The 12,742-nt window shown below is 44.9% G+C and overlaps 1 protein-coding gene across 1 annotated transcript; it reads right to left on the bottom strand.

Moving 5' to 3' along the window:
- Positions 1-6,163: 6,163 nt before the first annotated feature.
- On the bottom strand, positions 6,164-12,475 carry SRP9 (signal recognition particle 9). The gene is made up of 3 exons (XM_040060020.1): positions 12,347-12,475; positions 9,660-9,728; positions 6,164-8,401 (listed from the first exon to the last, which is right to left on the bottom strand). Exons 1-3 carry the CDS (start codon positions 12,416-12,418, stop codon positions 8,282-8,284), a joined length of 261 nt encoding a protein of 86 aa, XP_039915954.1. The 5' UTR covers positions 12,419-12,475; the 3' UTR covers positions 6,164-8,281.
- Between the last annotated feature and the right edge of the window lie 267 nt (positions 12,476-12,742).

Below are 12,742 nucleotides of genomic sequence, written 5' to 3' on the forward strand. Positions count from 1 at the left end.
AGGAAAGCACCTTGTTACCACTGAGGGCCTCCCAGTTCTTCCTTTTTTGAAGTGGACAGGGTAGTTCAAAGTCCCTGTTGTGGAGATATCCCTCTGGCATAGATGTTTTCCTCTGGGTGTCCACCTTCTTAAACTGACAATTCTCTTAGTAGTAGTTTTTCTCTGTGCTTTAGCAGCACTGAACACTTAGGAGACACAGTTTAGCGGTGGGCTCGGTGATGCTGGCTTAATGGTTGGACTTGATGATCTTAGAGGCTCTTTTCCAACCTAAGCAATTCTATGATTCCTTGAAGCAGCAGCAGCAGTAAAGAGCAATGAGCAAAGGAGGTACCTCAAACAGACATGGAACGAGGAAGATCACACCAGGTTGAGTGCTTTACGTGGATCCCACCGAACTGGAACTGGCTTGGCTGTTTATCGTGGAAATCAGACAACTCCCACAGCCTAGCAGAGGACAACACAGCGCTGCAGATGCCACCAGAGGCAAAAGGGCAACCATGCCCTGAGGTGCATCAGGCACAGCACGGCCAGCTGGTCCAGGGAGGTGATTGCCAATTCTGCTCTGAGCTGCTGCAGCCTCACCTCGAGTCCTGTTTGCAGTTCTGGGCACCGCAACATAAGAGGGACAATAAAGTGTTGGAGCGTGTCCAGAGTGTGACCAGCCTGGTGAAAGGCTCAAGGGGAAGACTCAGTAGGAGCACTGAGGTCACTTGGTTTGAACTCATCACAGCCCAGCAGCTTCCCCACAGAGGAGATGCTGCTCTCTCTCTGGTGATCAGCAGCAGGACACAAGAAAATGGAATGAAGCTGCATCAGAGGAAATTCAGGTTAGACATTAGGAAAAGGTTCTTCACAGAGTGGTCAGTCACTGGACCAAGCTAGAGGGAAGCGCTCATGGCATCCAGCCTGTCAGATTTCAAAGAGCATCTGCACAATGCTCTTAATCATATGGTTTAGCTTTAGGTGGTCCTGTGAGGAGCAGGGAGTTGGAATTGATGATCCTTGAGGATTCCTTCCAGCTTGAGATGTTCTGTGATTCTAAATAAGATGGATGGAAAACATTAGCAACTCCATGGTCTGGCACTTCTCAAAGTAATTTTTGCTTTAGCATCGGGCTGAGGTAGAGGAACAATACACAGCTTAGAGGAACAATACACACAATATCTACCTTCAAAGCAGCTGGGGTTTGTTAAGAAATTAAGGGGAGGATGTGGCCACAACAGAAACTTATGGGACTACTGGTGGGAGGGGAACTGCAGAGAATTCAAACAAAGATTCATATAGGCACAGAGAAACTGAAAACAACAGATAAAACAATGGTTTTTATCTTTAAAAATCACTCTTTCTATTGTAAGACAGGTATTGATATATATTATTATGGAGAATCGCTGATATCTCATCTTTTACAAGTTGTAGACTGGCAGACAGTCATCAGCCAAATAAAATAATGCCCAGAGGATGGCAATTTGCACTATAGGAAAGCAAATTAATTGCTACAATCTATGTAGATACTCCAACACAGAGTATGAGCTGAAGGATCTTTTTATCTGCTAAAATGCAAGCACAATTTGTGTATATCCATTAAAACCACTTTCTTATACTATTGTTGGCTGAGGAAGTTGGCCATGCAGTTTAATATTAATGCTTCAGTGACACCTACACACGTGCTCTTCCCAAGTGTGACAATGCAGAATGTCCCTCTACTGAAGCTCAACTTTGAGACCAAAATCCTCTATCAACACCCTCAAGTAGAAGGTAAAGCTACAAATGTATAATGAGCCTCTTCCCCAAAGCCAATTATAACATCACCATGATCAACAGTAAAAAGGAAAATAAGGGGAGCATGAAAGATCTAAAGAATAAGTTTAAAACAAATAAAAAAGAAGAATGGACTGAAGAGTCAGAAAAGAAGGAAGCCTTAATATAGGAGTCAAAAGAATGAGGAAAGAAAACTCTTCTCTGCAAAATCAAAATAGTCCATTCTCACCACCAGTGAAATCACATCCAGGAGGTGTTTCAGTATTTGTGTTTCGAGGGTTGGCCACCTGGGTGTATTCTGGAGGCATCTTAAGAATTTATCGGTTTGGAGCTGCTACAGCTCACTGAACCATTGTGGCTGGAGTAAGCCCTAAACAGCTGATCCCTGCTTAAATCCCTAGCCCAACACTGGCACTTCAAAAATGTCAGGAATTACAACACAGTTTTATAAATCCATGGTACAATTTACACCTTGTACCTTGTGTTCAGGTCTGGCTACTCTGAGAGATTACCAGAGTGTTACAGACTTCCAGAAAGAATATCATCTACAGGCTTTGGTTCCACCCTTCCTGTATCATCCATACAAACTAGAACAGAGCAGAAACGAATTCAGACATATCTAGTTTTTAGGTAAATATCGCATAGCATGCACATTACAGGGTATATAATGTGACAGACAGGAGGTTTTTACAAGCAAGTCAGGGAAATTCCAAGACAAGAGTTTTTTTAGGCTGTGGTTCCATGGCAACCCAAGCCAATCGAGCTGGTTCTTTCCCTCCCATCGCTCTCCCGAGCCCTCCCGGGAGCTCTGAACCCTTCCCTTTCACTCCCTGCGGCACTCCGCTGGCCTTTGCGAAGCCATCTGGGCGCCGTGACCGGGCAGAGCACCGCCCCGGCAGCGCTGCCACATCGAGGGGCTTCTGGTGCCCGGCGAATGGGGACGGCTCAGCGGAGGCTCAGACACACTGGAACCGGCGCTGGAGGCAAGAGGGATCGGCAGCCAGCTGCTCTAAGGACCGAGGCTGCCGTGGAATCCCAGTGCGCACATCCACGGGACGATCAACATCTGCGGTGGGGAAGGAGCTGTTGGCAAAGCAGCTGCTCGCTCTGCTAAACCCACGGCCGCTTTTTTGCACGGTTTTACTGCCCGGTCACCCGGCTCTGCTGTGTGACCGAGCACAGAAGGTTCGCCTCTGGGCACAAACCAACAATCACTGATGAAATTTGTTTATTCCTTTGGTTCCCGACCTCAGTCATATGGGAGCACTGCCGCAGAAAATGTGTTTAAAAAAAAACAAACACCCCCAAACTGTCCGTCGCTGAAAGGTCAGTTTCCCTCCTGCCCCCAAATTTAAATGCTGTCTTTTAAGGCAATTTAGAGCAAGACACCGAATTTCACACGGACGTGTCTGAGGCATTAGTTCATCCCCCTGCCTTGCTGACTCCTTAACCGGAGCAGATGCCTTTGGAAAACAACATTTTGAGCGCGCACAGTTTGCCAGAGCTCATTTGTCAGCGCCCCGAGGCGAGCCTTTCATCTCCCAGCCACACAATGACAGCAGAGCTGCAGCAGAGGTGGCTGCATTTACATGCATGAGCAACCCAGTTAAAATGCATATTTCAGCTACCCGAACTCTCATTTGCTCACTACCAGCCAGCACAGCCATGCAAGAGGTGTCCAGAAAACTCAACCCCCTCTCCAAGGAGCCACTCTTTGGAATCTTGCTGTAAACACAGCCCGTAGCTCAGCAAGGTTCTCAGTAAAGGCAAGACAATGCAGACCAGTCCTTTCATGAACAGAAGTCTTCTTCTAGAAGAAAAAAGAACCCAACATGCATACATAGCTTGAAAGGAATTAAAAAAAAACAAAACAAAACAAACAAACAAACAATCTATCCCAGAGCTCTCGGAATGACCGATGTTTTAAGTTCTAAAAAAGTTACTAAGAATTGTCACCAAAAAGGCGACAAAAGAATATGAGCACAAAACAAAAACTTGCTAAACAAAGCAAAATATCCTCAGAGACGGTCTTGATTTGAATGGAAAACACTTTCATCAATACCAGCACTGCTGTTTAAGAGAAACTCTATACTCTTGGTTTTGTAATCCAAATATTCACAACACCCAGGAACTGTCAGTCTGAGGAGTCATAATGAGTCAAGCACACTGGCTCCTGTTAGAAGGCCAGGCACTTCCAAGAGCACTCAGAGATGGCACTCAGGGCTTAAGATGTTTTTAGGATGGCAGAAAGTAATTGCATTCCCATCACAGGGTTCCAGAACACACCCCTCCAACTACCTTGGCACATAGAAGAACATAAGAACTTACCTTCCCCAGAAACAAAGGTTATGTTCCACAACATGGGCCTGGGCTTGCATGAAGGCAGTTAACTCTGCTATCATGCCATGACCATGTTTTTATTTGCTCAGTTCCCACAGACTTTGGTTTTACATGGTCCAGTTTAAGCCCAGTCTCCCAGAAGCATTTATTCTGGTGGAGCCGGTACTGGGCACACACAGAGGCTTGCATAATAAGCAGGAGTTAACAAACTACCACGCTTTGCGTTCTGCTGAGTAACCGATCTCCTGCTAAAATACTGCGGCATCATTCTCAACTCAAAAATAACATTTCTACAAAGCCCACATCAGTCTCCAGTCTGTAGTGACTCAAACACTTCAGCCCAGCATTGGGGTGTGGAGCTTTATCTGAAAGCCAGCCTGAAGAGTCTACTTAGACTAAAGATCTGCTTATGTGAAAGTACTAAGAGATGAAAGGCATGTTTTTATGTCGTCCCCAGCAACAAAGACAATTCAACCTGTCGCTTGGATTTAAATACCAATCCTTGAACTCAAAGCTCTTTTAACAGATAGTATCTTTATAAACAAAAGTTGTGTTGAATCACACAGCATCTGCCTTTAAAGTAGTATCGGCATTTCAGAACAGACACCCCCATGTCTTGAAAAGCAAATCACTATTAACATAAGCAAGGAATCAGATAATAGTTCTTTAGTTTCCTCTAAAAAAAAAAACAAGTGAAGATGCTTTAAGACAGTTATCTAATGAAAGGACTCCTTAGATTTATTTGATCAAAACAGCTTTGCTTCAGTCAATTGGAAGGTCCCTCAGCACACAGTACTGTACAAAGAATACCAGTTTTCAGCGAAGCTCCTACTCCCTAAGGACACCCACTAATTCTCAGAATCCTGAAGGATCTGGACTTGTGCACCATCTGCAGCCTTGGTAAGTTTACAGAAAAGAAACCCACTTATTTTCTATGTGTTTCCACTTCAGATCCAAACTTCATTTACAGGATCATTCCTGTGAGAGGTTTGTCCTCCCCCAAGGCAGAAGTGAGCAAGCACAGGTGGGTAAGGTAACTCTTCCCATCCCTCTTCCAGGTGACCAAAGTGAGGGGATTCATCCTACCTACAGCAGGATGAACACCTAAAATGACTTAATCCTTTAAGATCAGCCTACGGTAACAAGTGATCATCCCAGTCCTACTGACAGAAATCAGTTTCCTCACATTTTTTACAGCAAAATGCTGAGTATTACCCACTTTTATGCTGTGGGAAGAAACTTACTGAGATGAAACATTATTTTTTTGACAAGTTAAAACATTTTTAAAAACACCTGCTTGGCTTTGGTTCCATTTCCCATTTTGACAGACTCCAGCACCAAAGCATCCAGTTTTCCAGAACAAACCTGTCACTCCTAGAAGTTAGGTCACGACTTTAACAGGAAGGCCTCTTTCAAAAGGCTCTCTAAAACAAAGACTTGTGACCAAACTTCTCACTTCTCCAGGTAATTTAAATATCTTCCTGCACTCCAGAATACACTTCCACAATGGATTACATATGGAGCAGCTCAGGGTTCAAACCCCTAAAATTGGAAACAGAAGGGGTATAGTTGCACATAAGACAGAGCTACGACACAACGTCAGCCTAAAGTGCCTTGCACAAAGAACTGAAATCAAGACACTCAGGAAACCCAGGAGGCAAGAACACCAGAGAAACAGAATAAATTCCATGGTTAAACTAACCCAAGTTCTTGGAAGAATAACAAGGCCCCCATCTTTTTATTATCTACTCTCACAAAACAGAATTACTGAAGATACCTAACAGGCAGCAACAAAATTAGCTGTAGCAGGGAAAATAATCCTTTTTTTCAATCATTCCACTTGTGCAAAGGTCATCTGTCACTGCACAGGTTGTCCATGTGCTCCTGCCCCGTTTGCAGCCTGTGCCTGGCAGCAGCTCCTGGCTGGAGAGCAGGAGTCCCTGGCAAGCTGGGCTGCCCAACGCAGATATTCAGGTACAGTGAGCACCCCTTTGCTGCAGCAGCCACAAGAACCTGATGTTTTCATCACAAGCCAGAGGACACACTCAAGTAGCTGGGAACATGATGGACCAACTTGGGGAATGTTTATTACGGAAGTAATCAGTGTAGACAAGCACACATACTGTCAGCAAGAGCACAGGCATGAAAGAGCTTCTCTACTGCCCCATGAATATAGTATAGAAATGGCTGAAAATTCCAGGACAAAGTTATGAAGCACCTATGTTTTTCTATAGAAGTTTCCATACCATTTAATTTTTTATAAGCAGCAGCTTTATAATATTTTCTTTTGCATTCAGACTGCACAGAACCATTCTAGTTTTTTCTGAGTATATGGAGAACAAGCTTAACAACACATACTCTTACAAAAGTAGCAACAGTATTTCCCCAGGGTTTTAGAGAAATAATTTCTGAATTTAGAAAAGTAGAAACGTATTCCCTTACATGTTTTGCTTGAAAACTGCTGCTCTAACATAGAAATGGCTGAAATGGCTCCTCTAAAACCTACTGGAGTATAAAGCTGAAGCCTTTCAGCCACTTGGTACAGTCTCTCTACTACTATGATATTTCAAATATTATGAAAGTTATTTGCAGCACCAAAGAAAAATTCCAGTATTACAGTATCTCATGAAAGTTTAACAATTAACAGAGTCCAGCCTTCTCTCTGGCTTTATTTAGATTTCAAAAGCCAACACAAAAATGTTACATACATACCAGTCACAGCTGCAGACTAGAATTTTGAGCAGTCACCAGGAATTTAGTGCTGCAATATTTTCCAACAACGTGCAACATTCTATGTTCAGCTGAAAGGGTACTCTAATGCAATATTCAAGCCTGGTGGTTTTTTTCCAAGGTTTTGGCAAACGTGGAAAGTCCACTGCTTCCCAGTAGCTCCATTATTTTTATGTAAGTGACAGCAGGTAGCTCGTTAAGTAGATTGTTTTGTTATATATAAATGCCACTACAAGTATGGTCCTGCTTTACTTCTGTGGCTTGGTTTAACCCAAAAAATCAGTTCTGAAAGCACCTAGTTATACCAATGGCCTAATTACATGAAAATGCTCATCTGTTTTCAAGTAAGCAAGACCTAGTCAAAGCAAGCATCAATTTTAGCTACTGGGTTTTCAAACAAAAAGCTTTCTTATAAGAGACAATTCAGGCTTCCATCAGCCTACCAGAGGTGACTGTGAGAAACACATTTAAGCTACAGGAGCACTGGTCTATTTCTGACAGTGGTATTTAAGTATTTATTAAGCTGTTTTCATCCATTTATTCATTTGGCTGACATCCACCTGCCACATGTAACATTTGAAAATGCAGTTAACAAGCAGCTAGAATAAGGAATCTGGATAGTGTTTGGTTGGATATTTTCTATTAACATAATAGACAAGAGCTTCTAGAATTTGTCTTGCTGATATACTTCAATCTGCCTGAAGCAAGGATGGGAAAAGTACAAAATAGTTCAAGTATGTAAAAAAGCCACTGACTGTTTTTTAGTAACGGTATTTGCACAAGGAGAAAAAACCCCTCCCAGTTTCTCACAGATCTCTAGCATTATTCAAGTGAAGTTCTATTTTAATTTCTAAAATACAGAAGTTTAATCACTTAGCCAATATCAGAGTTCTACAAACTGCATCATGGATAGCGTTGCACATCTTAGGACTAAGAGCAATACCAAAAGATAGAGTGCTGACAGTGGTGATACAAATTGGCAATTTCAACATTTCAGTTCAGAAAACATCTGTTATTCTAAACCCAACAGATTTATATAATGTATGTAAATATTTATTAGACCCAGTCACTATGCTACAGTATTAATATACCCTCTCATTTTGAGAATACACCAGAACAATGCAATCTAGATGAAATTTTACAGTAAATTTCCAGAAGTATGCCTGTGGCCTCTCAAATTACTAACATATTGTAGATTTGAAATATTTGTCTTCTTAGCATACCTAATGTTTAAGAATAGTTGCTTAATACCCAAAAATAAATATAAGCTTTCAATTGAAAGCATTTATTTTCCTAGATTTCCAAAGTGGAGTCTGAGGGGTGAAAATGCTTCAGACTTGTCATCAGTCCACTTTAGTACACAAAAGCATCTCCTGACCCAGTTTTTCGTTCAAATCCAAAAGATTTGCTTCCAGTGCAGTATGACCGGAGCCCTGATTTTATTCGCAGCACTTCAGTCTGTTTCCATGGCAGCACTGCGGGATTCCTTCGCCACCATGAGTCGCATGAGCTGACTGTGGAATTTCTCGATCTTCTTCACGTCTTGTGCCTGGTCTGTTCTGTACAGCAAACACTGCAAGACAAAGTTCCTGAGATCAGATTTCACTTCAGCTGTGAACTCAACTGCACTTTATGTTGTCTGTAGCTGCTATGCATTTGTGCTTGGAACACACAAAACAAGGAGAGCACTGGAACGTTCGTTAGTTACCAGGAGCCAGCACCAACACATCTTCTATCCTGCTCCAAAGCACCAACCTATCTGGGTTTACTTTTAAGCTCCTCATTAATCCTCCCGTATTGAAAACGGGGAAACTCATAATTTATCCTAGTTTCTGCTAGCTCCAAAAACCTGTTAAAACTTGGGTTTTAAAGCTGTCTTTTTTTTGTCTAAACATAGAACCAGATTTTTTAAATATATATTTTATATCCTGAAAGCAAGTTTATTTTGCCTTTCACAGTTCTCAATGTTACACTGCCAGGGACATAAAATCCAGTATTTCCCAATGAAGGGGATTCCCTACCCCAAGCAAAACCTGTTTTTCTAAGACAGCCCTAAACAGGGAACACAGCATATGATTAAAAAAAAAAAAAAAATCTGAACAAACAAAACCAAAAAACCCAAACACTAAAACAACCTGACCAAAACCCTGAAACCCGTCCCCATTTTCGCCCACCTGGTGTAAGATCTTTCTGTGACTGAAAGCAGGTAAGGCAGCCTATACCCCAAAGAGTTCAGGTCTGTCCATCACCTGACTCCAACCTCCCCTACAGGAGATTTCAACAAAATTACCCTTACATTCCCCGTTGTCAGTGCCCCACACTCAACACCTCACCCATGTTAAGCCCCATTACCCTAGCAAGAAGTGCCTTTACTGGAGTTTCACAATCCTTCCAGGCACTCGAAATTCCAATGCCAGACTACTTTTCCTGGAAAGAAGAAATTTGATTCTTTTCCAAGTCTGAAGACAAGAACAGGGCAGATTACTGTGGCTCACCCTGGACTGCAGAAAAACAACTCCTTAGCTGCAACATCGCTGTCATTCAGCCTCCTAATCACAAAGAAGGAACTTAACCTATGGATGGAAGTTTTTGCCACTCTGAGCAAATAAAAAGGACCACACTCACACTTGTAAACACCTGTTTGAAAGTGCTCCTGAACGGGTCAGTGTCAATCACAGACACAGCAATGAGAGAAGTCTGAGCACAAGTTTTTAGAAAACTGTCAGGCACTCTGAATGCAGTATCCAAGAGCTCCCAAGCCGACTGACAGCAAAACACAAGTCTGTGAGTGGTACAAGAAGCTCTGAAAGGGGAATGTGCTCTGTACTTACAGCCACATCATCTGTTACTTTGATACAGAGGTTCCCATCACAATGTCGGTATTTGAGAACAACACGCACCTGAAATGACAAACATTTTAAAAATTAGCACTTAGAGCTAACCATTCTCAGAACACCTTGAAGGGCATCTGCCCACATTCAGACTACCCTTAATCATAATTACGTACTGCTCCATGTTTTCAGCGCCTCTGTGGTGGTCCTCAGCTCTGGTGGCGTGGGAGCTGTAATCCCACAGCCAAGGTGGTGTGAAGTTGACCCACCACATTTGCTGCCTAACACTGCAGACTGGTTTTCTAGCAGCATCAGCAAGGTTAACACTGGGCATGCTGAAAAACCCTTCAAATACAGCAACAACAGTTGCAGAGACCTTGGAGACAGAAGGATAAACCATGAGAGTCATGTCGAGATGAGACACCCCCTCGCTGAGTGTCAGACCCCAGAAAAACCAACTGGAAGCTCGTGTTTGTAGGCTTGAAACACTCCAAAGAAGAGTAGCTCTACAAGAAGACTTGAAAGAGATCAGCTGAGTGGGGAAGGCTCAACATCAGCACTTTTTCTTCTATGGCACCTGAACTGTTACCACAGTTACTCCTGCAATCATGCGCCCTGAGCTCCAACCCCTCCAGTCCCTCTGGACCCTCAAATCACCAAAGTTCTCAAAGCCACACTGATAAAAATCCACTTCCCTGGTGACTGAACGTTAACTGATTCCTCCTGAGCACAGAACCAGCCACAGAGGCTCTGTCTGCAGCCTCAGCTAACATCAGTAACTAGAAACAAAGCAAGCTGGCCTTTGAGAACATTCTGAACTCACACTGCAAATAGTTTTTATTGTACAGTGATTTGTGCTAATGGTCAACACCCTCCTTCACTACAAATACATTTTGAAATTCCCTGTTCCAGGGTGGATCCCATCACAGATGGACCCTTTTTGTTTAACAAACTGCCACCTTCTGACCACAGCAGCAGTGTAACAGCACATCTCCCTGCTGAGCAGCCCCAAAAGCACAAGGGGGGCCGCCACAGGCAGCAGGTACACACTCACTGTATCAATAACCTGCTCTTGCAAAAGGCAAGACCACTCAGTACCTGGCTGAAGAACACACACCCATGTCCCACAGCTGTTGTTCTTCCTTCGGCTTCCCAGCAAGCCCGATTACAAAACTGCTGAAGCTAAATCTGCCAAATCAACAACGCTGTGTTAGCACAGTGGGGCCTGTATAAACCCCTCTGTAACTAGACAAATTTACTGCCACAGATGGGAAGAGACTGCCTTTGGAGATCCTTTAAGGAAAGGGGAACAGCAACTCCTGGCTGCAGTGACATCCCTTCTCTTTCATTTCATGGAATGTCATAGAGCCTAGGAAGGCAAAACTGGGCAATTTAATTATCAGCAGCAATCGCATATGGTGTCTCTATGCTAATTAAAAGGCAGACACTAATCTTCTTTAAATAATCAGATATTAATTTAATCTTCTGAAGGTTTTGGCAGTTCCCCTATTTTTGGTGAAGAACACTAGGCCTTTTTTACTGACGTTTTCCCAGGTGTGAGTTCCACATCACATTTTTATGCTGCTTTTTAGGCAAACTAGAATGCTTTTTCTGAAGACTGAGGTTAATTTTAAAATTTGCATAAACCCCATTGCCAAAAAAGTCACCGGAGACAAGAAACAGTCATAAACTGAGAGGTTAAGTCCTTGAGGAATTATTCTTTAGGCTGCAAACACCTCCCAAAACGCCATTACAGGCAACAGTGCTATGTAAGAGCTAATGAAAGCATAAATTCAAACTATATAGGTCTTACATGCTATAAATTCATAAAATAAACCAATTCTTAATACTTCAGCAGAACTCTTAACCTCGGTTTCTAACACACAGGTACACCGTGAATGAGCTCAATGTCCCTAAAGTTCGCTTCTTGAGGTTCACCCCCGCTACCAATAACACCACGTGAAACACCATTCCCTAGGGATGTTGTTGGGGTTATAAATGAGGCCTTCCTCCCGTTTCACGGAAAAGGACGGTCAGGTGTAACACCAACGAGTAATCCCCCTTCCTTGCAGGTTCTTTCCCGCTGTACTCGACACCGGTGAGGCCACACTTCAAGTGTGCAGTCCTGGGCCCCTGACTTCAAGAAGGACATGGAGGTGCTGGAGGAAGCAGAGAGGGCAGTGGAGCTGGGGGTGTTCAGGCTGGAGCAGCCTCATCCTTCTCCACAGCTGCCCGGCAGGAGCGCACAGCCGGGGGGGAACGGCCTCTTCTCCCGCGCAACCTCCGCACAGGCTTAAGCTGCGCTAAGGGAGGTTTACGTCGGACATTACAAGGAAATTCTTCATAGAAAGGATGATTAGACATTAGAAAGGGCTGGTGTTGGAGTCACCATCCCTGGAAGCGTTCAAAAAATAAGCAGACGTGGCACTTGGGTGGTCTATCTCTGGTCTACTTAATATGGCTATGTTCGGTCATAGGTTGGACTCGATGATCTCGGAGGCCTTTTCCATCCTAATCGATTCTGCGATTCTGTAATTCTTGCCTCCCCCGTGCAGCCACCAGCGAACCCTCCCCAGCCCGAGATCGCCCGCCGCCCCCGCCGAGCTGCGCGCAGCTGGAGCCGCCTCCAGAGCGCCGCTCCCGCGGCCGAGCCGCGCGTCCTCCCCTCCCGGCCCGGGCTGTCCCACCTTCATGGGGTCGGCGAGGTAGAGCTTCTCGGCGGCGCGGGTGAACTCCTCCCAGGCCTGGAAGTGCGGCATGGCCGGGCCCGCTCGGCTCCCCCCGGCCGCGGCAAGATGGCGCCGGAGACGGGCGGGCGGGCGTGCGGCTGAGACGCCGCCTGCCATTGGCCCGCGGGACCGCGCCGCCCAATCGCGGGGCGCGTAACTCAGGACTCCCGCGCCCGCCGGCCGTGCGCTCCCGCCACAGCGACCCCTGGAGGAGCGGCGGGATGGCAGCGAGAGGCGCCCGGCGGCGGCCCGGGCTGGTGGGAGCCCGGGGGCGGCGGGTTCGAGCCCCGCCGCCGGCGGAGCGCCCGCCCGCCCGGGGCCGCGCCTGCGGGGCTCTGCCAGGCCAGGTACGGG

Source organism: Hirundo rustica, chromosome 3 (assembly GCF_015227805.2).
Source record: "Hirundo rustica isolate bHirRus1 chromosome 3, bHirRus1.pri.v3, whole genome shotgun sequence".
Lineage (NCBI taxonomy): Eukaryota > Metazoa > Chordata > Aves > Passeriformes > Hirundinidae > Hirundo > Hirundo rustica.

Bases quoted from the DNA above. Each gene is read 5' to 3' on its own strand.
- SRP9 (XM_040060020.1), bottom strand. From the start codon at position 12,418: ATGCCGCACTTCCAGGCCTGGGAGGAGTTCACCCGCGCCGCCGAGAAG. The intron at 9,729-12,346 runs GTGGGACAGCCC...TTGTCATTTCAG, and splicing joins ACCTCGCCGACCCCATGAAG to GTGCGTGTTGTTCTCAAATA. The intron at 8,402-9,659 runs GTAAGTACAGAG...TTTGTCTTGCAG, and splicing joins AAGTAACAGATGATGTGGCT to TGTTTGCTGTACAGAACAGA.